Consider the following 27,677-nt stretch of genomic DNA (forward strand, 5'->3'; position numbering starts at 1 on the left):
AAAATTAGTCATTTGGAAATAAAAAAGTGTAATACTCTTTATGATTCTAGTATAAAACTGAATAAGAATTGTGAAAGAATTATGGTATGATTAGAATATGTATGTGTCATAGGTACCATTATGCATGTTGCACATTGTACCAGATACAGCTTTTATTGTTAGCAAACTTTCAAAATTTACAAGAAAACCTATAAAAGATCATTGAAAGGTTATTACTAGAGTACTTAAATATTTAAAGAAAGCCAAAAATTTGAAAAATAGTTATAGTGGTTTTTCAAATACTTTAGAAGGATTTTCTTATGCCAGTCGGAAAACTAGTATTGGTGACAATAAATCCACATCAGAATGAATTTTTATTTTAGGAGATGGTACCATTAGTTGGGCATCTAATAAACAGACTTGTAGTACGCATTCTACAATAGAATCAAAATTTTTAACGTTAACAACTATTGAAAAAGAATAAAAATGTCAACAGGTAGGATATCCACTAATTTTGTGATATCCAAACATGAACCCTATAAAAAATAAACTACCCGAACCCTATTGACTACTTGAATATTTTTTAAAATTACTACCTTAATCCTAACCCTAATACATCTTCACTACCTTATAATTACCCTAACTAGTTTAAAAACTCGATTAAGTAAAAAAACTATTAAAATACTATTCATGGGTACCTAATTACTCCAATCCGAATTTGTATCCATATACAATAATATTTCTCTTACATATTTCGTATAATTTACTAATACTTAAATTAATTAAAATGCACAACTAATAAAATTTAAATTTAAATAATCAAAAACAAATATCTCAAACATAATCAATAAATTTATTAGTTATAATTTTGTTAATGTTAACACAAAATAAAAAGTAATATTATTTATATTTAAAGTGTATATATGCTAAAAGTTTTAATATATATAATAGTAATTATATTTCTTATAAATGAATTCAATGTATATAAAGTATATATATTTTAAAAGACAATATAAGTCAATTAATAATCATAGTTTCATTAATTAACTTAATTAAATATATAGGTTTATCCTTAACTACAAAAAATTTAAAAAAATAACTAAGTTTCCAAACTATTCTAATCTCACAACTTCCTTTTAGATTTATATATTATAAGTTTATATAAACAAAGGTATATATATTGTAATTAATAATATTATGATTTATTGTTTTTGTAATGTTAACATAAAATAGAAAATAAATATATTTATATTTAAAGTACATACACACACACATGTACTCATATACATATATATAATAGTAATTACATTCCTTATAAATGAACTTAATATATATAAAGTATACATATTAAAAGACATTACAAGATAATTAATAATTATAGTTTTATGAATTAATTTAATTAATTATATGAGTTTATTCTTAATTATATGAAATTAAAAAAAATAACTACATTTCAGAATTATTCTAATCTTACAACTTCTCTTTAAGTTTATATAAATAAAGTTATATAAATTATAATTAATAATTTTATAAGTTATAATTTTGTAACATTAATACAAAATAAAAAGTAAATATGTTTATATTTAAAGTATATATATACTAAAAATATTTTAATATATATAATAGAAATTATATTTCTTATAAATTAACACAATATATAAACTATATATATTGAAGGCATTATAAGTTAATTAATAATAATAGTTTCATGAATTAATTTAATAACTCTATGGATTTGTCCTTAATTTCATGAAATTAAAAAAAATAGTTAGGCTTCAAAACTATTCTAATATTAAAAGTTTTCTTTAAGTATATATGTTATAAGTTTATATAAATAATGGTATATATATTATAATTAATAATTTTACAAGCCATAATTTTTGTAATGTTAAAACACAAAATTGAAAGTAAATATATCTATTTTAAAAGTATAGATATATAATAGTAATTATATTCCTTTATAATATAATATGATATTCACATTATTTAAACATGATTAATAATTTAATAACTTTTTAATTTAGATATATTAATATTATCATATTAATAATTAGAGTAATCATACTTTTCATATATTTGTTAGTTTTTAACAAAAAGAATTACTTGTAAAGTTGCTAAAAATTATATATTTTTAATTTAATTATTAAAATAATAATAAAATTTTTATAAATGATAATCTAGTTAGGGAACGGATACCCAAAAGGTGGTACTCGAATCCTACCCGAACCGGATTCAAGTAGTGAAATCAGTACCCGAATCATTCCAAACTCGATTATCGAATACCTAACCCTATATAATTAGATCGAATATCCGCAAGTATCCTATAATAAGATACTTATTGCCATCCTTACAAAAAAAGCGAAATAGTTGAGAAATTTGTTATTAAATATAAAGTTGTGGCCACAACCAATTTTAGCCATTTCTATTTATTGTGATAGTGAGGCTATAATGTGTGTAGCCCATAATAAGATTTATAATGAAAAATCTAGACACAAAAGTCAGCAACATACCTACATAAGAGAATTAATGCAAATGGCGTTATAATAATAGTTTATGTTAAATCTTGCAAGAATTTGATTGATCCACTTACCAAAACTTTGCTAAAAGAGATTGTAAAGTTAACTTCTGATGGAATAGGGCTAAAACCCTTAACCCAAAAGCACTACTAATGAAAACCTAACTTTAAGTTAGAAAAACTAATAATAAAAGTTTAATAGGTAATAACAAGTTACTATATGCTGCCATTATACACTGAATTTTTATATTAAATAGCTTCATTTTAGAATATTTAAATAACCTCATTTTAAAATATTCAGTGTGACAACTACGAGGAGAGGATGAGCAAAAGCTTGTTAATGAAAATGTCAAATGCTTCTAGTAACAGGGGTATAATTACAAATTTCACTAATATGAATATTGTAGTAATGCCGCTTCAAACCAGAATTAAAAGGTTTACTATTGTAAATATTTATGAAACTAGAATTAGCACAAGGTCATATAAGTGCTAAAGCAATTGGTAAAACCTTAAAGCAATTAAATAATGCTATGTGTGTGATATTTTTGATTATGACATTAGGAGTTGTGGTTTAATCTTCGTGATACTAATAACTTTATTTTAACCTTAAAATTTTTACACTAATAGAAAATTCAAATCTTTAAGGTACTCTCTACTATGCATAATATTGTTAATATTACAAACTAGTAGTAGATTGTTACGGTTCCTTCCTCCTGCAATGAGGCAGATCGCTGAGGTTGCTCTGCTGCCTAACCAGAAAACGAGAAAGGGAGCGAGAAGAAAAGAAAAAGAACAGAAAGACAAGGAGTTTTATCATACTCGGAAAAACCAATTCAAAAAAGAAAAAAAGACGATAGGCCGATGATCTACTCATACCCCTCTTGCCGAGGTATGGGGAATCCCATCTAGCCAGGGTTGTCGACTGCAAACTCTTTTAGACTGAACCGAGGAGAAGGTGCTGCATAAGATAATTTGTAATATAAAAAAATCTTATTCAGATGTGATTATTTAAATTAAAGTATTTATTTAAATTAAATGTATATTTAGATTAAGACATAACTCTTAAATAAAAAGAAGTATTTTCAAACACATCTATTGAAAAATGTTAATTAATTATGTAATATTTTCAACAAACATATTTTTTAAAACTTAACAAGACATATTTACTAAAACAAATTAGATACAATCTTTCAGTGTTTATAAAAGGAGCATATATTTAACCAGACTTACAATAAGCTTGTTATATACCAAAGAGTCATTATCTATAAATTCTCATAATAAACAATAACTTTTAAAAGAAAGTATTAATACACCTTAAATCTCCTTTTTTTTTTTATTTTGTTTTTTAACAAGGGATATTGGAACGTCTACCCCACGACGGGGCACACTATCCAATATTCCTGGTTTGCTTCGGGGCTGCTGCTTGTTCTTTTGTTAGGGAAACTTTTTCTTGAATGAAATTTTTTATTTTCCTTTTAAATGTTTTTTCAATGTTTTGAAATTGTTTTTGATAAAATAATTTATTATTAATTAATATATAAATTATTAAATTAACAATTTATTAATTAAATAATATTTTAATTAATTCATAAAATTTTTATAATTTTTAAATAATAATTCATAAAAATTTACTGTGCAAAAAGAAGACGGGATTCATAAAAGACACATGATTTTTGGCCCAAAATGCCTACGCCCGCAAGGCCTACCCCTCAGCAAGGAGGGTCATGGCTACTACTAAGCAGCTAAGCCCAAGTCCAAACGAAGTTCCTATTTTTATTCAACTGAAAATAATTAAATTAACCTCATAATATAGTAATTTTTATATTTAAAAAATGAAAAAAATCTATTTCTTTTAACTAAATAAATGTATCTTTAACAATGGAAAAAAAAGAAAAAAACGGAGTTTGTGGTCAGAGTTAAACAGGGCTTTCATTTACCTACCATAGAGTGAGGAAAATGTCCAAAGCTTGAAAGGTGGCGACAGAAATGGGGGACTTTCTTTTAAATAAAGACTGAATAGCTGCTAATTGGGCAAGTGGGTTGGTGAGGTGGGGACACGCCAGTCTCAGTATGGGCCTATAAACTTTGAATAACACAGATCCTTTTCCCAACCAAGATCTACGAATCTCCTACTCTCACTCCAACCTCTTGTTTGATTTCCCCTCACCAAACGATCGCCGACAACCCAAAAAATGGCCTACGAAAGAATTCTGTTGGGGATGGGCAATCCTCTCCTTGACATTTCAGCTGTCGTGGACGAAGATTTCTTGAAAAAGTACGGTTGGAACAATTTTGGATGGTTTTATTGTTTTATGGGATATGTTTTGTAATGTTGGGACTTGGGATTGGCTTTTGCTGTGGAATCTAAAGTTGGGTTTTGGCTTTGGTTTGGTTTGGTTTCAGGTACGATATCAAGTTAAACAATGCAATTCTGGCTGAGGAGAAACACATACCCATGTAAGCAAAAATTTTGTCTCTGTTTTCAAGGTCAAATGATTTGTTTTTGTTAACTTCTGTTAATTACCATTTCTGTGTAAACAGATCAACTGGAAGCTGTAATTTGTTATTTATAGTGTTAGTTTATCTATTTAAACATTTCCTTCACCTGACTTGCGCGCGTGTACACACGGGCTTATTTGATATTATAGATCAAGTTTTTTTATTTATTTCCAGCCGTTGATTTGCAGCTTTAGCTAGTTGTGCGTGTTGACTAATTGATGGTCAATCTACATGAAAGAAACTTAATGATATTTTGGGAAAGATTATATGTGTTCCTTTGTAGTTTAGAGTGAAGGTAGGTAAGTGTAAGAATTAAACACCATCAATATAGAGTAAAATCTGAACCTATAACAAAAGAGTGGGTTGAAAGACATGTTGATCATCCAATATTTAGGGCGAATTTGACTTCTTGCCATGCAGTTTAAGATGCAAAACTATAGTATTTCGTTTTAGAATCAATTTTGTTAAGGAGAAGGCTAATTCTGTCGTGCTCCTTTAGAAAATAGATAGAGCTTTTGGGGTCTCACTTGACCTAGTAGGTTTGGAATGATATGATCTGTTGGATGAAAATTTGAGGTTCAAGCGTGTTGTTGGGTTCAACATTATGCAGTTTCCACCTTCCTCAGGATACATTTATCCTTGTTAATCACTCTTGTTTACAAGCACAATATGCACCATTCTCAATGGCTCTCTATGACAGGTATGAAGAAATGGCTTCAAACTCCAACGTAGAGTATATTGCTGGAGGTAATGCATAGATTGCCTTGGTATATGATTTTGAAAGAAAGAAAAAAAGATGTTGGAATATGAATTTTCAATCAGACCTTGGTGGACAATAATGATTCTACTCACTTTTATCATGTGCAGGTGCTACTCAAAATTCAATCAAAGTTGCACAGGTAAATCATAGTGCCTTTTTATTTTGGTTGGACCTTTGGAAAAATGCAGTCATAACATTCATTGTTACCATAGATTGAGTTTCTTTTTACCTCATGCAGTGGATGCTTCAAATTCATGGTGCAACTAGTTACATGGGTTGCATTGGGAAGGACAAGTTTGGGGAGGAAATGAAGAAGAACTCAACAGCTGCTGGTGTTAATGTGAGCCCTGTTTCTGAACCATTTTCCTTTAACCTCTGAAAGAGTTGAAAAGAAAAGTGAGAAAAGGAAAAAAAAGGGAGCATCATATTGTTTTCTGATTTCAGTTCCACACAGCTTTAAGCATAGTAGATTATTCTCCTTTTTCTATTTCCTTCCACCTTACTTCTGGATGCATAATTATTTTGAGTTGCATTTTTGCACTTCTTAATCTTGGGAATTGAAAATAATATATTGTTAATGTTTTGTGATGCACATTAAATCAGGTTCAATATCTTGAGGATGAATCTGCACCAACAGGAACTTGTGCTGTTTGTGTTGTGGGTGGTGAAAGGTCAGTTTCACAATGAGCTTGCTTTTTCTTATTTCCTCTATGCTGCCAATTCGCTGTTGTACTTTCTTTTGTTTGCTCCAATTATTATGATGTAATAGAACCATTTATGTTTTATCTACTGGAGTAGCAAGATTCACTGTTAGAACTATCTGTAGGTCACTCATTGCAAATTTATCAGCTGCAAATTGCTACAAGTCCGAGCATTTGAAGAGGCCTGAGAATTGGGCGTTGGGTACTCTCTTCTTTTATTTTCTTGGATTTGGCTTTCTTTTTCTTATTTTGGTCTAACTGTACATTAACTTACTCATTTGGGAGAATCCAATGAGAATAATTGAAATGAACAATTTGATTTCTGTCTGTTATTCCTTCTAGGGACTAACTTGTTCATAAAATGTTTTTGTGCAGTTGAGAAGGCCAAGTACTTCTATATTGCTGGATTTTTTCTCACCGTATCTCCTGATTCCATCCAGCTTGTTGCTGAACATGCAGCTGCGAATAACAAGGTATATATGTTTACACAACTGAAATCCCTCTTTATGCTTCTGCTCACTGGCTTGGTGGCCTGACATGTTAATTTTGTCTGCAGGTGTTCTCAATGAATCTTTCTGCTCCATTTATTTGTGAGTTCTTCAAGGACGCACAGGAGAAATTTTTACCGTAAGCATTCTATCATATTTTTCTATAGTGGAAGTTAATGAACATGTACTGAAAAAAAATCTGTGGACTTATTGTTGCTCAGGTATATGGACTTTGTCTTTGGCAATGAGACAGAGGCAAGAACCTTCTCCAAGGTTCATGGCTGGGAGGTAATAGCTGTTAACTAGTAGATTCTATGATGGATGCTTTATGTTTCATATTTGACCTGTTTGGGCTGCTTTTGCTGTCCAGACTGATGATGTTGCGGAGATAGCCTTGAAGATTTCTCAGTGGCCAAAAGCATCTGGAACATTCAAGAGGATTACTGTTATTACTCAGGGTGCAGATCCTGTTGTTGTTGCTGAGGATGGGAAAGTGAAGCAATTCCCTGTAATATTGTTACCTAAGGAAAAACTTGTTGATACAAATGGTGCAGGTATACGGTCTTTCACTTTTTCTTCCAATACTTGAAAACCGTAAATGCTAAAATGAACTACAATATGAGACATTCCTAGGAAAGAGAAGGGTAGGGAGAGGAGGTTGGGGAGGGTGGAAGAGTGGATGCAAGAAGAAATAATTATGATTAGTTGTGATATGCTCTACTTTTGGTTCTATTTGGCATATTAGTGAGTCAAAAAATACAATCATACCCTTGTGATGGGGTCAGTGTTAACAATTTTCTGCTACTTTCTGCAGGTGATGCATTTGTTGGAGGCTTTCTTTCACAATTGGTTCAAGGGAAGCCCATTGATGTCTGTGTAAAAGCTGGCTGCTATGCATCCAATGTTGTCATCCAAAGGTCTGGCTGCACATATCCAGAAAAGCCCGACTTTAACTAAGCTATTCCACTTAATTGGCCTCCTTTCCGGTTGTTTTAAATTTTGATTGTTGAGAACCCTCTTGCTAATGTGCGTTCTTTGTACTGTGCTTTTTATTTGCTGGTCATTACCACGGCTGTTTCTGGGAAAATTACTATATGAGAATAACATTTTATCCCCACGTTGAAATTTGAGGACAAGAAAGGCAAAAGGTAGAGAGCTCAACTATTTTACCCTATCATTGTCATTTCTACATTCTTGCATTTGAGAGCAGGCTACAAGTCTTGTTAGGACTTTAATTTTTGTTCCATGTGCTTGCATTAAGGGTTAAGCACCCTTCAAGACCTTATTTAAACCATGCAGTAGAATATCAAACCATACCCGTGCTACAGTCTACGTCAAACGGTACTAGCTGAAGAAAGAGTTCATATTACGTCCTATAAGCCAGTCAGTTGGATATAGGGCTATATTATTGTTATTTTTAGCATTGCATTTAATAAAAGCTTTCTCTATCTTTATGTTTATAATTGTTATTTTTATGGAATTAGATGCAAAGAGTTATAAAGCGATATAATTGTGAGATTTGTATTATATCAAAGCATAATTCTTAAACGTTTTTAGTTAATGTTTTATCAAGATTGGATATCTATTGGTAAAGTTGCAGACTTGTATGATCAACCCATGCCTCTAAAACCCAAGGGCAGAATATGGGCATGAACCCATTCTGAACCCACCATTTCTCCACCATCATGATCAAATAGAAGGGATCTGGTTTGGGTGCAGTCGTTGAGAGTAAATAAATGTTGTAATGTTCAAGTCATCATCAGATTCATCTCTTTCAAGCCTTATTTGACAATCAGGGTCCAAGGAGAACCCTGTCTCAACTGTCAACGGATGCAGTTTGTTCCAAAGTGAAATGCAATTTACCCTAACCTTGATCTTATCCATAACTGGATGACCCTTTGTGGAAGGGAAGAATAATGGAAATAAGGATCGAAATTTACCTATTTGATCTTGGCCTTTGCTGCCAGTCCTTCAGAAAAGGTGAAAGGAATCAGATTCACTTGGTCGGAACCAATTGTTTCCCGAATTCTTGGAATCTTTCTATTTGTAACTGCAAGCCAAAGTAAAATCAACAAGTACATATTACAAGTTTCATTTTATTTTTTTTACTTAAAATTTTTTAAAATTATTTAAGAAATTTAAATAAATTTTTATTTTTTATTATATATAATTACATTTTTTATTTTTATTTTAAATCAAATGAGTTTTATATATTATAATAAATAATAACATGATATGTTGATGTGATATGATAATATGATCATGTGTGATTTTTCATTATGTGGATAAAAAAGATAAATAAAGTTTTGACTAATAATAATTAATTAACTGTTAATCAGTACAGAAATTGGAGTAAATGTAATTCAATTTACTGTAATTTCTTTTAAAAAAATTGAGATAAAAAGTACTGTCCTTTAGCATACCTTTACTTAGCATGGATCCATCTGGGCCCTAGTGTGGACCCAACAATTAAAGACAGGCCCATGATAATTTTCCAGGGCCGGGCCATTTCCAAGCCGCGCTCCTTTCCTCTTACTTTCCACCCAATTCCAACGAACCCAAAAGAACATGGAAAAGAACGAAAATTCTTAAAACCGAAAAAGGAAACAGAAATACAGGATCCCTTTCTCTCAATTCTCACACCTATGCTTCACTTCACACAAATCTGAACCCAAACCCAAAAGAAAAAAAGAAAAAAACCGCCATGACCGATCATCACCACCGGTTCGGCCAGCTACGGTCCACATCCCAGATCCTAAAAAAAACCGCCGTGCAATTCGCCGCCCACCCTTTCGCATTCCTCTTCCTTTCTTTCCTCCTCCTCTCTTTCCGTTCCTTTGTTGAATCCGGTTCGCTGCTCCTCACCTCCTTCATCGACCGCGATCCTTCTTTCAAATCCCTCCTTTCCCGCCTCGACCTCCACCCTTCTCACCCACACGCGCGTCTCCACCCCACTCGTCGCCCCACGCGCCGCCCTTTCCTCCACCTCACACGCGTCGGCACTCTCGACGATGACTTCTTTTCTTCCGACGACGATCACCGCGACCGCTCCCCCTTCGGTTCTTTCCCTAAACGCCCCCTCAATGGCACGCCCGTAATTCTTTCCAACTTCGACACTAAATTGGGGTTTTCGGATTTCGTTGCCGATAATGGAATTCTGCTACCAGAAATTGTTCGTTATGGAGTCAAATTTAAAGCAGCCTCGTTTGACTACGAAAATAACGAAGGGGAACAACAAGAAGAAAGAATTGTGGATTTTCAGTTCGTTTATAAAGGATTGGAGTTGGGCCGACGTGACGCGGCGGCGCTGTTCTTTCTCGTCAGCTTTTTATCGGCAGCTTATGGATGGGTAATTCTAGGGTTTACAGCGATTTACTCTTTGGTCTTGGGTGTTCTTTTTGTTACAGTTGTTAATGACTTGATTGGAAGATTTGTTTCCTTTTTTGGGGCTTTTTGGGATGGGTCGAAAATGGGTTTGAAAAGACTCACTGGGTTCGTTTTAATGAAATGGGCGGTGAGAGACGCGGTGACTCAGCTTCTTGGATTATGGTATTTCGGAGAAATTGAGGATCATTACTCGTTTTTCAAGCTTTTTGTTAGGTTAAAGTTGATGCCTTTTTCAGTTATGTCACCGTGGATTAGGGGTTTCGAGAAGGAGATTTCAGGGTTTTTATTTACGTGGTTTTTGGTGGATACTTTAGTTTCATTTGCATTTTCATTAGCTGCTTGGATTGCTATTGTGGATTCGAGGAGAACCGGGAGGGAAATTATTAAAGAAGGTTGTTATTTGATGTCAACAATGTTGAACCAAGCGATACAGATTAAGTGTTACGAAGCTATCTTAGGTGGGTCTCTTGCGAGATGGATTTTGACTTATATAGGTGGGGAATTTTTCGCCACCGTTATTCAGGCAGCTTTGGAGGTGTACTTCATGTTAGCTTGGTTGATATTTTACTTTGTCGCTAGGTGTAGGGAAGCTACTGCAGAGGGTAGGAGGTATGGGAGGAGAGAATTGGAGGCTTTGATTGATGGACTTAGATGATACTCAAGTGGGAAAAAAATGGGTGAAAGTTACTTTTGCTGCTAGAATTTTCGATTGTGACGCTGAAGATAGCTGAAGATGGTGGCAATCTTTCAATGCTTAGAGTCTTCCTGTTTTTGCAGTGCTAGCGATGCAATACTGCCATTGTTTGTTGTAAGAACCTGCCAATGCATTGCATGTACTTTTATCACGAGGCAATATGTTACTTGTGTATATTTTCCACAACATTGCTTCTCTGTGTATATTCTGTTGCAATCAATTGTTTTTTACTGCTTTGCAGTACTTGTTCCTTGCTGGTATCAATGAGAATGGTAATGGTTTCCCATTCCCCAAGTAGCGTTTATCCTGTTGTACATAAGACCATTATCTTTGTGCTGTGGCTGTTGTCCCTTTCCTCTTTGTGCTTATGATAACGTTATGAATTTCTCTATTTGCACTGAATGAGCCTTTTCTTGTTCCCACTTTTGATGGGAAAATTTTGTTAGTAAGATGCCATCTCGCATATGTTATCTTGTAGTCCATTTAAATTATTAAACGAGAAAAAAGTAAAGGCTTTAAGTTTGGAATGCTGGATAACCTTAGTGAGTGTGCATTCTACTGTCTTGTAGAGTTAATTTGATGAGCTTTAGGAACGAGACAATCTTAGACAACTGCATCAGACTGACAAGGTTATTTATGAGAGACATGATGAATGCAAAGTTGGTTGGTGAAGAGAAGTAAATAAGAGTTTACTTATGAAAGGTGCACTTCTGGTCTTGCCTAAATATCCTACCTGCTTGCTTTTGCTGTGAGTTTTTTCCTTTTCCATTTTATCGGCGTGATAGTATAAGAGGTTGTAGAAATTGAGTGGGAGGCATGCTGGTAATATGGGTTTCATGATGTAATGGGCAGATTATTGGAATGTGACATGCAATTTTAGCAAATATTGGATGATGTTTCTATGTCATGGTTTCAGAAGGAGAGAAAACCTGAGTTGGAAATGATGTGTTTTGACATGGGCCGAGATGAGAAGTCAGATAAAAGAATGCAACACTGCCTAGATTATGGCGGGTTCTGCTTGTTTTTAGCCTTTTTGTATTTATGATTATTTAAGGTTATAAAAAGTTGCTTGTAGTTGTGAAATTGCAGAGGGTTGTGGAAGTTTATTCAAGCTGGCTTGGTGAATCAAGATTTAAGGGGATCTTTAGAAAACTGAATGTTGAAGACCCTCTTTTATCTTTACAAATTTTAAATCACTAAAATGATGTAAGATAGATTTAAATTGTGAACATTATCCTCTAAATGGGTCTCGTTATTCCAATATTTTTGGCTGTTGAATAGCAGCAGGTATGAAGCGGCACTTTGACCATTATTGTTGCGCTGCTCCAGTGGTATTGGATTGGATTTTAAGACAAGCTTTTGGGCTTTGGCCTTCAAAATACATTTACCTCTATGCTGGTGGCAATCTGATGGCTGTCAATATTGTTTCTCATATGGCTGAGGATCTTATCATAAGCCTTATCTGTGCATGTGCTCCTACTAAGTGTTGTGACAGAGTGTTTGTAGGATGTTTTTATGATTTTCAGACTATTTGATAGTTTTTCAAATTTAAATGCATTTTAGTTGAGAGAGTTTTATCATTCTGATGACTCCACTATTATGCTGTGAGTGCTTTGGACAAGTCTACTTTGGTCCTTTGCATGCACACTTGAGCGAGTTTGGATTAATGATGTGTAGATTTGTTGTTATACGAAGACTGAGTTTGTTTCTGTATCTATTCATCTTGTTGTTATAGACAATTTGACATCTGATGCTAATGTGCAAAGAATACTCTTCAAGAATCAATTGCATGTCTATTGGTGTATGATTTTTAGCTCAATATTTTGAGAAATTTATCATTTCACCACTGTTCCTGTACTTTTAAGATGTCAAAACTATCAGTGCCCCATGCAGAATTGTTGTCCACTAGTTGATTGCCTTCTCTTTTAGCTTAATATTTTTGTAGCACAAGTGTCTGGTAGGAAAGAATTACTTAATGGAAGTGTTGGTGAATGAAAAAGTTGGGAAGCAGGGAATATGCAAGAGCTACTGGAGATTATAATAATTATGTGAAATCTGTGAAAAAGTGCACGGTGGAACACTTAAGTGCTAGTTGTTATGTTATGCCCTAAAATTGCTTTGGCTCTTTGTTTGTCTATTTGTAGCATCATGCCACATTGAAGTATGGTTTGTTTTACTTTGCTTATTTTTCACCCTGCTAGCCTTCATCATGTAATCTTAAGTTAGTGCTTGAACCATCTCTCGGCTTTTGTATGGTGTTTCTTGTTGAGAGCATTTCCGAGAATCTTAAAATGGAAGCAAATTGCTAAAACTTGCTTTCCCAGTGTCAATCTGACTTTCTTTTGAGGACCAAAGCTGAAGAAATGCTTTGACTTTGATCTTGCATTAAATGTTTCCCATAGCTGAGGATCGTAACTTTCTCATTTTTTGACTTGTAACCGTGCATCATGCATGTTACGAGCTAACATTATGTGATCGGCTGGGATTTGATTCTGTTCTGACTTCCAAGCATTTTACTTGCCAATCTAGTCAAATATTTGCTTTTAAACACTTTTCCTCTAAAGTTCTGTTCATTCTTCCTGCAGCATTAACTGCTGACATTGTTAACCTGGACAAATCACAAAGAATCCTGCTTTCATAATCCTGGCAACACCTTGAGTGATTGATTCGTCTTGATAAATTACCTGCTTTGGGCATGTATCTGTTTAATATGTAGCCTGCTGAATGGTAAATATTACGGGTAAATATAAGGGACACTGGCCTTGAGGAGAGTAAGCCGTAAGGAACATGATCTCACTCTCAGTGACGGCAATTTTCTATGATAGAAATATAAACATAATCTATAGTTGTATACTTCCTTAGCTGTTATTATTGTTTAAGTTTCAAAGATATGGAGAGTGGTAGGGGAAGGCCAGAGCTAATGAATCTGCCAGTTTGGCCCAACTGGAACTGTCAGAATGCTGTCAGCTGGTGGGGTGTGGTACAGCTTCTTGTTCAGTGTTGATCTGGTATCGTACCGTGTGTATAACTCTGCTCTACATGCGCCAAGAGCTTTCAAATTTTCACATGCCCTGAGGGGTTGAGGCTCTTAGAAACATAACTTACAAACGAGCAAAAACAGAAGTTAAAACATTTTTCAATTGAATGACATTTATAAGCTACAGAATTTATGTTACGAATGTCTTCTCAGTATAGTACACACTAGCGTTCTGACTAGGACTGGAACCTCGTGAATCAATCAAATTTCTAGCATGAATTCCTAAAGACAATAGCAGAGCTTCCCAACTTCGGGAGAGCTAGCACAACGAACAACATCAAGGAACAGGCTTTCATCGCAAGGAATGCAGAGTTTGGAGTCAGTGGTAAAATCGTATTCATCTTCAGCTTGATCCAGCAATGCCTTGAAAAGTGGGTGCTTGAGCAAGGTGATTTTAATTACAAACCTCTTATAGTTTTCACCAACATACACTACCAAGTGACCCTTGGGCACATCCCTAGGGATTGAGCTCTCTTGGTGCATGGAAGGCCACTTTGCCCACTGATAGCGGTACTCGCAACTGCCACAAGGTATGACTCTACTCCCCATCTTCCTCCATTTGAGGCATGCCCTTAGAGAATTCCCCTTCATTGTCTCCCAAGGAAATGAAAAGTAGATGATGGGGGGAAAAGAAGCTGCATATATCTATCTGGAATGGAGAAGTGTGTAGTGGGTTGGATGGTGAAACAGAAGTGAAAGAAAGGGTTATATAGCAGTAGAATAGAAAAAGAGGCAGTGTCATTAAATGGTTGACATGACAGGTTGATAGGAGATGGTGAGCTGAGCGATGATGTATAAGATGGTTGCCGCGCTTTGTCGTGCTGTAGTTGTACCCTTCTTTTTTACTTTATAGTATTTGCGTCTTGATACGAAAGTGTACGAACATGCATCTGCTGATATAAAAGCTATACAAAGTAGAGTTATTGCTTCTAAGGTCAGACAGGAAGTCTCTCTCCTGCTCTGTTCAGAGAGAGAGAGAGAGAGAGAGAGGATGGTGGTTGATCAGTGATCTTTCGAAGTTCTCGAAGAGAAGACCCCACAACTTGCGAGCAGAAAAGATAAGATATGAAAGGGGGATGGGGATAAGCTTCTCGGGCAAAGTGCGATCCCACTTAAATTTTGGTACTCCATGGTAGTAGTAGAGTATTAATGGATATTGTAAAATATACACCAGTTTGCCCAGACTGAAAGGTAGGGAAAAACGAAAGGCTTCATTAATCCTTCCTGTTTCAGTCATGTAAACCATTCATTGTTTTAGACAATATATTGCTTCTCTTCTGTAAGTTGAGCTTTGCTGGAAATCACATTTGGTGAAAAATGATGTAAGATGAGCTAAGCCCTCCCCCACTAACACCAACATCTGTCCAGATTTTCTCTTGATGGAAGCAGCAATTTCTTGCTTTTGTGTTTCCAATGGCTGGTTTGCTCACTTTTCGGCTACAAAAGTTATCTTAGATCTTGGATTGCAGGGGTTTGGGAAAATCCGTGTACAATTTTAGTACCATGGTCAAATAGACTTTCCTTTATAGCAGGGCATGCTGCAGCTGTGCTCTGCAGCTGGATTTGGGATAAGTTTTGCGTATCTCTGCCACCCTGTCTGTGCATGCATGTAATGGGCTATTTACTGCAAAACAAGGATGGAGAGAAGCCACTTTAGGTTGCAGTCTCTGCACAAGGACAAACCAAATAAAAAAACAGAGAATGGAAGTCGCACATCGAATCTTACAATGATCCTTCCAACGGTTGATAGTTGGAAACATTCCATACTTAAATTTCTTTGGCTTCATATCTTACCGACCAAACCAATAGTTTATAGGCTCTCTTAGCTTGAAAATATCCCTCCATTAATATATTCATGATTTGTTCTAATGCACTTGAATTCTGCTTAATGGATTCCAGACTTTGAGCAAGTCAAAAGAAGAAGAAACATGGGTCATAAAGATTGACAAAGACGAGTGAAGATAACTGTGCTTCCTTTTTCTTAATTTCCCTTGTTCTCTTAGGTTCATTTGTTGAAGTTATAGTTTTCTGAGACTGAGAGAGAGATGATTGGAAAAGCCAGCGCAGGGTTCATCCCCTGAAGACAAGATGTGCTGTGCTGCACTCGGTCGTCTGAAGGGAAAAAGCGTCCCTCAGTTGTTCACATCCTTCGAGTTAAGCTGCCATCAGTTCTGCGGCCATGGTGAGAGAGACATAGAGAACGAGGGAGGAAAGAGGAGTTCAATTAATTTTTTGGTTATGGTGGAAGGGAACTGTGAATAGATATTTCCCTTTAGCTAACCTTAGGCCTAACAGTTCGTAAATGTGAATGGAAGTCCCATACATCCTTGAGTGGAATTTCCATTAAAATCAAATGGGAACAAGTTCACGTTACCAATGCATTGCGGTGGCGGCACCAAGAAAAACAAGAAGCTCTTTTAAATGCCTAACCACTAGTGGAGTTTTAATGGCGGTAAAGGTACTAGGCATTTCGTTGACTTGGGAGTCGGTGCCAACTTAATTAATTATTCATCATGATTCACAAGGGATTAATTACTATTCCCTTCTTTCTTATGCAAATTAATCAAGATGATAGTTTTTATGTCAAATAATAAATGAGATAAGTTTCAATATTTTTTCAAAAAAAATAAAGATTTTGGATTTACAAGTAAGGGTTTTCTCTGGTTAATAAACATAATAATTTAAACTAAAATCATGAATCCGTGATAAACGGTATCATAATTTATTTAATTTTTTATATAGTGTAGAATCTCTCACGATAAATATCAATACTAAGGTCGAGAGGAGACCCTTTCCTCTATCAACGAAGTGATTGGTCTTAGTTTATATACCTAATAGACTTGTCAATTATTACAAATCTTATATATCTTAAGTTAATGATAAATGAGTTGAAAATGTGAATTGGTGATTTAACGCCTATATACTTATCTCAATGAATGTTTAGATTTTAGATCTTTAGAACCACAACATTTATACAAAAATAAACAACTTTTGATCTTATAAGTGTAAAAAAAAATTATCTGATAATAAATAAATATATATATATATTTCTATTCAAAAATTAAATTTGAATCTTATTTTTCTAGATTATAACCTTAATGATGTGGTTGTGTTTATAATCATTTGAAGTGTCTATTTTCAACACCAAGAAAACAGTTTTACAGTCACTAGAGAATTAATATTGTATAGTGAAAACATTGGCAGGTGTCAGTGGTAACATGGGGCATTCTCTAAAAAAAAGAAACCACCTCCATGAAAGAGTGACATTAAGCTTAGTAAAGATTAACCATTGGAGAGGGAGGGGGTGAAACATTGTCTGAAGATGTAGGGAAGGTTGTCGTAGCTGGTGACAAAAGAGTCTCGATAGGGTGGGAGTGGGGTGCACATGAGGGTCGGGCCACCACACCCCATTCCGGGCTCGGTGGCTTACTCACCAGACGAACCAAACAGCTCAAACAGAAAGTTGGTGACACATCAAACCACTCATACTATTATGCATCGCCTCCCTAAGACTTTACCCATGGCCATGTGTTCCCCAAACTCCCAATGATTTGATTGGACTTCCCTCTCAATTTGTTTTTTAAATCCAGCTCTTACACGTGCATTCTCCCGTTTCTCTTAGCTGTCATCCTCCCTTTACTATAATTTACAATCATATCTTTTCAATTCCCTCAACTGCCTTCTCATGGCTCCCCCACTTCCCATTAATTCCCTTCCCATGCTTCCCATTGGGAAGCAACAAGTTGAAAGATATTTTCCACCCTTTCCCTAAATCCCTTTTATAAACTATTAAGTTACATAATTTTATAATAAAATATAAGCTAAATCTCTTTCTTTTAAATATAAAAAAAATCTTTTACGTCGAGTTGGGTTTTATTTTTTAGAGCCCAATTCCGCCTTGATTTATTAAAGTCAACGATAAGATGGGCTTGGGCTCAACTATCAGCCTACTATCTTCAATAAGTAGCCCAATCCACTCAGCTTTCATTGTCTTGAGTAACCCATTGTCTTTTTTTCTTTATTTATTTATTTATTAATTGGGTTTATATTTGATATACTGTCACCTCACCAAATGTTGTCAACCCATTTGTGAAGTAAAATTTTAATTTTTTAAAAATTTAAATGTAAATATTAAATTTTTTTAATAATTAATTAAATCAAAAATAAAAAATATTCTTCTTTTGTTTTTCTCTTAACTTCATTATGAAAATCTTATTTTTTTGCATGTTATTTAATATATTGAAAATTTTATAAGATATATGATGTAAAATTATAAAAAAAAAATTACAAAAATGGGAAGAGAATATTTCTATTATAATGAAATTGAGTTAAAATTTGTAGAATTCTCCAACCATTTTATACAAAGTATACACATACAGCTTGGTTAGGTTCCAAATATAGAGCAGGCAGATACTTATTTTACAAATGAATTGGAAGCTTGAAAGTGAGTGCTTTGTGGTGGGTTAGGACATCAGTGACACTTGTTAGAAAAATGGCCTGATCACAGGCTAGCCAATTAATGGAAATTTTGGAAAATTACTTCTCAACCACTTGCTTTAGGTAGAAGCTTCTGGTAACTAAGATGCTTTATTGCAACAATTTTCAATGGTTAGCAGCCCCACTAAAATCTTAAGGCTTGGGGCTGGTTGGTGTAGATAGTTCTACCTGTTATATGCCAGATTATTATGTATGTTCATCACTTAGCTATGGTAGGCACAAGCCTAAAGTTTTGACAATGATATTTATGGTAAGGACAATAGTGCCTTTCAGAATTAGTAAGATCAAGAGGATAGAGTTTGTGTGATTTTCTTTCTCATAGGTTATTTATATATTTGGTATCTGAAAAGATAATTGAATGATTTGTCTAAAGATTAGTTATTAATAAAAACATGTTATGTGTCTCAAAAATATCATGTCAACATATTACGTATTGTAATTTTATTAAATATTTTAGATACATCACTTATTTAGTTAAAAAAAATGATAGTTTCGTTTCTAAATTAATGAATACAAATAAAATTTGAATATTTAATTGTGAAATTTAATTATAATTTGAGTATAAAATGTGTAATTAATTCTAGTTTCTTTTAAATTTTATTTTATCAAAATATCTTTCGTAAACTCTTGTTACTTTTTAATAAAAGAAAAAAAATAATGTTTTAAAAAGTTCCCAAATTACTCAAAAAAATTTAAATAAAACTTTATTCATTTATTATATTTAATCAAATTCTTATAGTTTTATTTTGGATCAAATAGACCCTTTATAAACAACGATTAACTAATTATCATTAATCAAAATACTATTTTTTAATTTTATATTCATGTAAAGCTGAAATGAAAAAGGTAAAAATATCATATGACCATATTATTATATTATAAAAAATATCATGATATCATCTATTATAACATATTAACATATATAAAAATAAAAAAAAATCAGTTATAGTTAAGTGCTTCACCCGTAACCTATCCGACAATCATCACGTAACAGATGAAAGTAACATATCGATAAACCTAATCTTAGGTATTTAGTACAGAGCAAGCTAAACTTACAATGCCCACATGTTTGCAGGGCATTTTAATTGATATGTGTTTGATGTCTCTGCCCTGCCTTGTCTGCATGAGGTGTGCAAAACAGCCACCATAAGAAAAAGAATTACAGAGAAAGACCTAGCTCATAAACTAAAACTGAAATGGACAGATGGGTTCTTATTAGGTTGCACATCCTTAAACAACAAAAGAAATTCAGCTTCCTTTAATTTGCATTAACATTGTGTCATAGATAAATGCAAAGCTGCTTTCTACGATTTGTCATCATAAAGCAACTCTTAACACATATGAAGACAATTATGTCTCATTGACTTGGTGTATAGCCATTATGTTTCCACTAACAAGGTGGAACTTCCCTATTAAGGCTGCTAATACAGCCAAAACTCTTCTCTCAAACTTTGGTTAGAGTGATTCTGGATGTTAGATCTTTCTTCGGATTTATATTAAATTAATTTTACATTAAAAACTTATTTATGTAGCTTGAAATCTTATAAATTCCACTAAAATCTCTTTTCTTTTTGGGTGGAGACCCTGTTCGTCGTTTATATCAACATTGGCTGATCCGTCTATAAAATGCACCTAAGCCCAACTGACTCCTATAGCTAACCAGCTTCCACGTACACTCAAAAGTACTTGAGGCGATTCCTTTTGGGGGCCTGAACTAATACGCAATGAAGCTCTTGGTGCTGTTTCTGGTTGTGGTGATGGTAAGTTCTAGTTGCATGGCGGGGACAAGGAGAGCCGTGATCGGTGGAATATACGGGCAAGAGCAAGGACATCACGTCGGGAAAGGAAAAGCCGTTGAAGGAAGGAGGAACACAGTCGAGGACACGGACAAGAACATAGACAACCACCACAACATTCCTAGACAAGAGTACGGTAATTGGGAGAGCAATTCTCCGGACAATGGTGGTAACGGTGACGATGGAAGTGGATAAAGAGAATAATGTTTTAATTTAAGTGCTATGCATGATGCGAATATCGTATTTACTCTGATATCTACATATCTGATATAGTATCTGTGCTATACGAACTTGTGCTGTTCATAACATCGTAGGGTACCACACCAGGAAGGGAGTTGGCTGTACTTTGTCTCGCAGCATAACCTTTGAATACTTTTCTTCTTTTAACTTGTGTTTGTGAATTAATACGTGTGTTATTTGTGGTATTTCGCTTTTATGTTCAAGGTAAGAAGTGATTCTTGTAGAAATAACTTGATGCGGAGATGGAGCAAATCAGCCTAGGAACCTTATCAAAAGCAAGGACAAGTAGAGTTTTGTGTTTGTTTGCTTTCTGTTTTCAAACCTTTCATTAATTTTAATCCTCAGAAACGAGACCCAGCCACCAAATCCAGTTCTCCCGCACCTGACTTTGTCCAGTCTTATGCTGACACTTAAAGCCTGGGCCTACCACAATGGAAGAACATAACAGGTAAATTTGTTTGGACCAACCCCAAGAGGGGGAGACTCTCTGAGGCCTTGGCCCACAGGCTTGGGTCTGGGAACATAGGAGTTGGGGCAGCCACTACACTTCCTTTCCCCTACAAATCCTAGAATGGCTACGTCACAGCCCCCCAGGGAGGGGGTCAATGGTAGTCCCAGGAAATATTTCAATACGGATGCAGACACGGGGGTAACACTAGTGAAAGTCAAGAACATGGATAGAAGGAAAACTTACACTTTAAACATCAGTTAGCCAATATTCCTGGCTATTAAAATTGTAAAATTTGGATTTTACTTGTGCAACATGTACCAGATATTTCCTAATGATCTGAGAACATTCATATGTGCAGATCACGGTCGGTGTTAAGGGGACTGTAGGGATAACACAGCTTCTTTACAACTGAGCCTGAATTACAGTTTGCTTTAACTGCAAGTACACAAATGCTTCTTCAACTACACTTCTTCCTACGTAAATTTCTAGCATGAGGGTAAACTGGAGCTCCCTTCGTTGTCGGGTGCTTGGATGAAGGGGCATCAACAGGTGAAATTTTTGGGCTGCGAACCCTTGGATATGGATGAATGGTGGCCAGTTCACGGATTCGGCGCACCACAGGCTTTGGTAGGGGACGTACAGCATGCTTCAAATCATTATCAACCTGCAACAAACATTTTAATTATGATTATACCATAAGATGCACTATAAACTCTCACTCTTAATGAACATACTCTGATCGTTACTGATTTTGATATGCAGAAGACCATGAGTAAATATTTGTCCTACTGATATATATTTAAACAGTCAACCCAGCATCCCATATCATTTCATATTTTATCAGAAGGGGGAGTTTCGAACATGTAGCTCTTGATGCATTATAGCTGGGGTAATGTTTACTAGAATCGACAATTCTGCATCCTTAAGAATCCAGGCTCAGCAGCAAGCTCTTAGGCCACTTGGTGATATAAATACAAGGACTCCGAGCATTTGCAATTCAAATTCTGATCTCTAAGTAATCTTAAAGAAATAGTTGTAATTAAAAGAATAAAAATTAAACAAATAGAATGATCTATAGATACAAACAATTGACGTGATCAATACCATCTCATTCAGGTGGAAGCAGACGAAAGTGAAAATAGAGAAGGAAAACAACAGAAGGCTAACCTCTCTCCTGTTGTGTTTAAGTGCAGAGCTAGATCTTAGAAGATTTCGCCATTTGTCCTGTAGAAAGCATCCACATTTAAAAAATAATTCAAGTATTAACACAAGAGGAAACGATAATATTGGGTACGGCAGTAAGGTACCCTCAGATCAACAGGTGTTCGATAAGCAGATGATGCAAATAGAAGCCTTTTTATATCAGTCCATCTTCCAACACCATACTGAGCAATTCCATCAACCAACTTAATCACCTCAGCAAGGGTCCACATCCTTTGATGCTTCCTCCTATCACAAGCCGTTTTGGATCTTTTGCTTTTCTCAAGCTCATCTTCAGATTCAGATGCAGAAAGCTCATAATCAGATTCAAGCTCCTGCATAGAGAGCAAGAAAAATAATTTTAAAATTTTAAGTTATCATGCTTAAGAAAATTATTCAGTCAACTACTTCCAAAGAGAAAAATGACTAATCAAGGAACAAGAATGCTATTTTTGTGCAAGTAAGAACAAAAGGATACATCCTTGACAGTCAGTTGTCTTCTGTTCTGACTCCTAGTTTTCATATAAAAAGACCACACATCATCAATATAGTCCATACAAAAAATTCCATGCAGGGAAAGCATCAGTTCAAATATGATATCATAACTAATTCCTATACTAAGATGCAGCAAAAAATCCCTACCAAGATGTCAACAAATGTGTTACCAGCAAGCAGAGAGGAATATGAAATAACTATTGCCTTATGCCTAATATTTCTATTGTATTTGTGGCAAATATCACTGATCTGCAGCTAGCATTTATCAATATTTGTTTTTCTTCTCGTGAGTCTTTCTGGTTGTCATAGCCACACAATATTCAAGGACAATATCTACACAAATGGAAGTGATGAATAGAAAAATAAACAAGCAACTGAACAGAAGGTGAGAGGCTCGGAGGTAAGAGGAAACTATTTCCAGATGGGATAATGGAACTTCTACCAATTGTGGCACAATTTTCCTAGGACGTCCTCTCCGTGGCCGGGATTCAGATGGGTCTTGAGGAAGTTCTTGTGATCTGACTTTAAGGCGCTTATTCTTTCCAGAAGCAGTAGAATTTCTAGAAAATTCCTCAATATACCTCCTTGTAGGCTTCCGCAGTCTCTTCTGTCTGAGAAGAGTGCCACCTCTTGTTACTTTAACGGAGCTTTTTACTTTCTTATTAGACAATATGAAACTTACTAAAGGTTTTTCATCATCATCAGACTGATCAAGATCTTGCACGTTTTCTATAGTAGGATGTATGGTGTCCATAACTGGAGCCTGACACCCACATTTGCTCCAAAAGGTCTGATGTACATCACAATTGACCATCTTCCCAAGCACACCATTCCTGCCGTTGGATTCTTGAACAGCTGCAATTGATGATTCTGATATGCCACCAGCACTATTACTACTTCCACTAAATCCAGGAGAATGACTTTCTGAACTTGAGTTGTGCAAATTTGATCCTTCACAAGGTTCCAATTCAGCAAACTTTTCTGGAAATTCAATATCTGCACTTGAAACAAAAACAGAGGGAAAAAAAGGAAAAAAAAAACATGAGAATCATGTGTTACAGCACACAACTGGTAGGCAATTAAGACAGGTACAGACAAGACTCACCCAAAAGAAAATCTTCACATGCACCAGAAAGATCATGGGCTGCATGAATATCATCCACTTCATCAACTTCATCCAGCAATCCATCAAGAACCTACTAAAGCAGTATTTTGTAAGGTATCACCTATGCATGTTTGCATTCAGTAAAAAAAATATTCAACACAAAACCCTAAACAAAAAAATAAAAGGAAAAGCAACAACAAGCACTATAAAGCATAAGACAGAAAAGTTAAAGAAAAGAATGCATCAAACAATGACTTGGAGATGACCTGAAAGCTTCAAGAATAAGCAATACTTACTTCAAGCTTCAAATCGTCTCCTCCTTGACCATGAATAGAATCCAGCCCACCTTAACAAGAATCACAAGAATATAACAGCATCAGAAGGATAACTATAGAAATTGCAAAATAAAACCTCAAAACAATAGCATTCCTGAGTTCAACAAGGAAGTTAGTTTCTAGTTTTAAACTATTGCATTGTTTCATTCATAGTGCAATATTTGGGAAACACTTTTCAACCACAAAAAGGAATAAAATCTAAGAACACTACTCAAAGACTGTCCCCGCATCCTTGTGTGACTCATAACTTTCATCTCTTGAAATGATTATGACAATTCATGACTTACGCTTGAGTCTTAGAGCACCTAGTCCAAGACTGTCCCGAAATTCATGCAGGACACATGGGAAAAAAAGTGACCTTCCAACAAAGGAGACAGATAATGAGCAGGATTATATTAGTTTAAACAACTCAAAGGTAAAAGCTCAATATCACCAGAAATGCTTATTTTAACCGGTTTAAAGCACAATAGATGTTGTTTGTGAATGTGCCAAACCAATGACAGAGCAAATTTACACTCAATCATTCTACAAAAGCATGTTAACAAGTTCAAGCATCTAAAATGCATGCTCTTTGCTCCTACTATATTGTTTTGTCCCCCCCCCCCACCTGGAAATAGTTTGCAACGAAGAGGGGACCTATGCAGTTTGCTTTAAAGGGATGACAATGACCATCATATAGTACTTATCAAACACTCTAGATGCCTCTGCACGCTACCATTCACAAATTAGAAGTACATCAAAGATCATTTTCTTTTTCTTTTGCTTTTCAATTTTTGAAGTGAAAGCATCAGCAAAAAGAAGAGTGACAAGCTGTTAGAGTAGTACCACAATTGATTTTCCAGCCATAATCAAAAGCACACGAGAAGTCCTCCATTTTCAAGTGCTTCTCTAAATTCTCCTTCCCAAGACATAGGACTCCATCTACTGAAACATGCTCACTTTTAGGTTCCGCAAGCAAATGCTCAACTTCAGTTGCTTCATCTTCCAAGCCAGGAACGATGGATTCATCTACCTATATCCAGAGAGGAAAAGCAAGGGAACGAGGGCAGAGGGAGCAATGTAGTACTTATCAAATTTATAAACTTATTTAAGGAGAATGCCACAAGCAAAATATGTGGAGGGGCAGCATGAGACTGTAAAAGTAACTAAGCATCAATGACAAAAGGCAGGCAAAACAGAGAAACATAAACAGAGTTAACTGAAAATTGATTTTTTCTTTGAAGACAGTATAACAGGCAGCCTAAACTTAAAAGAGACAAATGGGGACCTACCCAAAACAAGGAAAAAAAAAGGGAAATATTTAATATGGAAAAGGCTTATAACTATTCAAATCCATTAGCTTGATTCACGTATGATTGACCTTCTATATTTTGTAGTTACTCCCACAATTTAGTAGATCAAAATCATGATTAAATAAACAACATATATGCATTATAAGTTGCAAAAGCAAAGGATAAGGAAGCCATGCCATGCATAAGAACTTCAAATATTGAAGAGAATGATAAATCAACAATTCAAAAGATTGAAGAAAAGTTTCTAACCCTTTGACGTTTCATGTCAGAAAGCTTCTTTATCAAATGTGGTTTCCGATCTGTTTTCATGTTATGACCTTAACTTGTATTATCCAAACCTGCTTTCATGTGTCCAATTTTCACTACAATTACATGGAAGAAGATATTTATAAAACTATTGTCTGCTGAACATCATAAAATGACTAGCTTAATACACCCAGACAAACAAACATTTGTGATTCCATTGATCAACCCAAAGAAGGATTTTAAAACAAAGAAATAAACAATTTTGCCCGCGATCGTCAATATAGAAAATTGATAAATCAAACTTATTTTCACCTTCATCCAAATTTTTAACTTTTGAAGGCACCAAGAGTAGTATAAAATATCAACAAGACAATGCAGATTCTAGCCATATTACAACTAAGAAACCAATTAACAGACAATACATTTTTCTTCCTTCTTATTTTTGGGTTGCAAGGGGTTGTCCAAATTGACCTTAAACATAGACTCACAATAACAAAAGAATCTCTAGTTCTTCTTCATGTTCCCTTAACATTCTTGGGTCATTATTGCATCTCTTGCTTCTTGCGCTTGCATTTTGCCTCATGAGCAAACAACATAACATAGTCAGTTCTACTTTCAACTCAATAGTCATTTACCTTTAAAACACAACCAAACAGAACGCATTTTAGTTTTAAGAAACATTTACAATGATTTTTCCAGGAGCTCTAAGAATTCCATTCACACATCCAAACAAGAACCTTTTAACGAAAAATAAAAAGGAAAATAAGGACTTTCACGTTTATAAGAAAAATTGAAAAAGGTAAAATCAAGTCTACGGAATTTCAACTAGGATTTAACATTAAAAAAAAGAGAAAAATGAGTTTTTTTTATCTGATAAACTGCGGGTAAAATTTTATAAAAAAATAATTTTTCAATTTTCTACTTATATTTCCTAAAGAAAAAAAGATATATTTAGAGTGAAGGGGGCCTACTCTATCTGTTCAGTTCATCTAAATTTTTCTTTTTTATAATCTCAGCAGGAAAAAGAAAGAAAAACAAAAATCGGATAAGCTTATCCATTTTATAAGAAAACAGAACAGACAAAAAAAAAACCAAACATTTTTCGTTTCCTTTCCGATGTTTTCTCACTAACCAAACAGACACTACAACACAACTCCAACTAAAGAAACATAAAACAAAACAAAAACCAGACATACCTCATTCATCCGTAAACCAAACGCCAACCACTTGTCACTCTCCGATCTACTTAATTTCCAGCTAAACAAAACCTTAAAAATTAAAAAAAAAATCAAGATCTGGTAAAATCTAGAAAAACAGATATAAAATCTAGATTAAAGAGAAAAAGATCTGACCTTAGAGAGAGTGTGAGTGCTAAGTGAAAAAAAAAATTTGAGCGAATGTTCGAAAGAGAAAAGCTCAAAACCGCCAAAAAACGACAGGAGATGGAGAGGAATAGAGGGAAATAGAGGCTTCTTTTTTCTATCAGACGGAATCCAAATAGATTTTATAATTACTACAATTTTTATTTTATTCTTCTATGGGGATGTGTTTTTTTTTTTGGTTTTTCGTCAAAGTGGTAATATAATGTGTCTGTCATGTCCGGGCAGCCTCGTCTGTGACCTAAGACAAGCAAAGAAATAAATAAATAAAAATGATTTGTGTGTGGTTTTTTGTGGATTGTCCACGTAGGAATTCTTTGACGGTGATATGAGGCGGGCGTTACTCGTTTGACGTGATAAAGGCATGTTTGGAAGCGAGTAAATGGGTGGGTGTTTGGTCGTGCGCTTTGGGATTGGTAATAACTAATTAAGTCGGTTGGCTCGGCCCATAGATTAGGATTAGGAATAGCGTTTCTTCGGATTCCAAACCTGAGCTTGGATGTAGCCAGCCACTTGCCAACTCAGTAGCTCGATCCTAGGCCTTTTGGGGTTGTGGACCCAACTCGAGGGAACCTATGGTC

The 27,677-nt window shown here is 34.7% G+C and overlaps 4 protein-coding genes across 6 annotated transcripts; 2 read left to right on the top strand and 2 right to left on the bottom strand.

Moving 5' to 3' along the window:
* Positions 1–4,516: 4,516 nt before the first annotated feature.
* Positions 4,517–8,129, top strand: ADK2 (adenosine kinase 2). The gene is made up of 12 exons (XM_021433446.2): positions 4,517–4,769; positions 4,898–4,951; positions 5,694–5,740; positions 5,861–5,892; positions 5,992–6,093; positions 6,357–6,424; positions 6,580–6,656; positions 6,830–6,927; positions 7,011–7,081; positions 7,164–7,230; positions 7,313–7,496; positions 7,757–8,129. Exons 1-12 carry the CDS (start codon positions 4,687–4,689, stop codon positions 7,897–7,899), a joined length of 1,026 nt encoding a protein of 341 aa, XP_021289121.1. The 5' UTR covers positions 4,517–4,686; the 3' UTR covers positions 7,900–8,129.
* Positions 8,130–9,519: 1,390 nt separating this feature from the next.
* On the top strand, positions 9,520–12,739 carry LOC110420910 (uncharacterized). Of its 2 annotated transcripts, XR_002445594.2 has the most exons (3): positions 9,520–11,137; positions 11,593–11,725; positions 11,876–12,739. XR_002445594.2 is itself a non-coding variant. In XM_021434313.1 (1 exon), exon 1 carries the CDS (start codon positions 9,647–9,649, stop codon positions 10,982–10,984), a length of 1,338 nt encoding a protein of 445 aa, XP_021289988.1. In that variant the 5' UTR covers positions 9,520–9,646; the 3' UTR covers positions 10,985–11,472. The 2 variants fall into 2 exon arrangements, 1 of the variants encoding a protein (XP_021289988.1); XM_021434313.1 differs by lacking the exons at positions 11,593–11,725; positions 11,876–12,739 and having other exon boundaries at positions 9,520–11,472.
* An 878-nt stretch (positions 12,740–13,617) lies between these two features.
* On the bottom strand, positions 13,618–16,570 carry LOC110420519 (SAUR-like auxin-responsive protein family). 2 transcript variants are annotated; one of them, XM_021433871.1, is made up of 2 exons: positions 15,787–16,570; positions 13,618–15,684 (listed from the first exon to the last, which is right to left on the bottom strand). In XM_021433871.1, the coding sequence occupies exon 2, from the start codon at positions 14,649–14,651 to the stop codon at positions 14,283–14,285; it is 369 nt and encodes a 122-aa protein (XP_021289546.1). In that variant the 5' UTR covers positions 14,652–15,684; positions 15,787–16,570; the 3' UTR covers positions 13,618–14,282. The 2 variants fall into 2 exon arrangements, with proteins under 2 accessions (XP_021289546.1, XP_021289545.1); XM_021433870.1 differs by having other exon boundaries at positions 15,775–16,570.
* A 4,673-nt stretch (positions 16,571–21,243) lies between these two features.
* On the bottom strand, positions 21,244–27,312 carry TRFL8 (TRF-like 8). Its single transcript, XM_021433292.2, has 10 exons — positions 27,070–27,312; positions 26,914–26,985; positions 25,721–25,833; positions 25,005–25,191; positions 24,141–24,190; positions 23,845–23,935; positions 23,182–23,735; positions 22,352–22,579; positions 22,212–22,268; positions 21,244–21,708 (listed from the first exon to the last, which is right to left on the bottom strand). The coding sequence occupies exons 3-10, from the start codon at positions 25,778–25,780 to the stop codon at positions 21,502–21,504; spliced, it is 1,434 nt and encodes a 477-aa protein (XP_021288967.1). The 5' UTR covers positions 25,781–25,833; positions 26,914–26,985; positions 27,070–27,312; the 3' UTR covers positions 21,244–21,501.
* Positions 27,313–27,677: the final 365 nt, after the last annotated feature.

Source organism: Theobroma umbraticum, unplaced genomic scaffold (assembly GCF_002168275.2).
Source record: "Theobroma umbraticum cultivar Fairchild unplaced genomic scaffold, ASM216827v3 scaffold_86.0, whole genome shotgun sequence".
NCBI classification, from domain to species: domain Eukaryota; kingdom Viridiplantae; phylum Streptophyta; class Magnoliopsida; order Malvales; family Malvaceae; genus Theobroma; species Theobroma umbraticum.

What these genes read in the sequence shown, in the direction of transcription:
- LOC110420910 (XM_021434313.1), top strand. Translation starts at nt 9,647, where the DNA reads ATGACCGATCATCACCACCGGTTCGGCCAGCTACGGTCCACATCCCAG.
- ADK2 (XM_021433446.2), top strand. Translation starts at nt 4,687, where the DNA reads ATGGCCTACGAAAGAATTCTGTTGGGGATGGGCAATCCTCTCCTTGAC. An exon ending in GCCTGAGAATTGGGCGTTGG is followed by an intron (nt 6,657 to 6,829) that starts GTACTCTCTTCT and finishes GTTTTTGTGCAG; the next exon opens with TTGAGAAGGCCAAGTACTTC. An exon ending in GCACAGGAGAAATTTTTACC is followed by an intron (nt 7,082 to 7,163) that starts GTAAGCATTCTA and finishes ATTGTTGCTCAG; the next exon opens with GTATATGGACTTTGTCTTTG.
- LOC110420519 (XM_021433871.1), bottom strand. Translation starts at nt 14,651, where the DNA reads ATGAAGGGGAATTCTCTAAGGGCATGCCTCAAATGGAGGAAGATGGGG.
- TRFL8 (XM_021433292.2), bottom strand. Translation starts at nt 25,780, where the DNA reads ATGAAAACAGATCGGAAACCACATTTGATAAAGAAGCTTTCTGACATG. An exon ending in CTGACATGAAACGTCAAAGG is followed by an intron (nt 25,192 to 25,720) that starts GTTAGAAACTTT and finishes CTCTGGATATAG; the next exon opens with GTAGATGAATCCATCGTTCC. An exon ending in TGGCTGGAAAATCAATTGTG is followed by an intron (nt 24,191 to 25,004) that starts GTACTACTCTAA and finishes ATTCTTGTTAAG; the next exon opens with GTGGGCTGGATTCTATTCAT.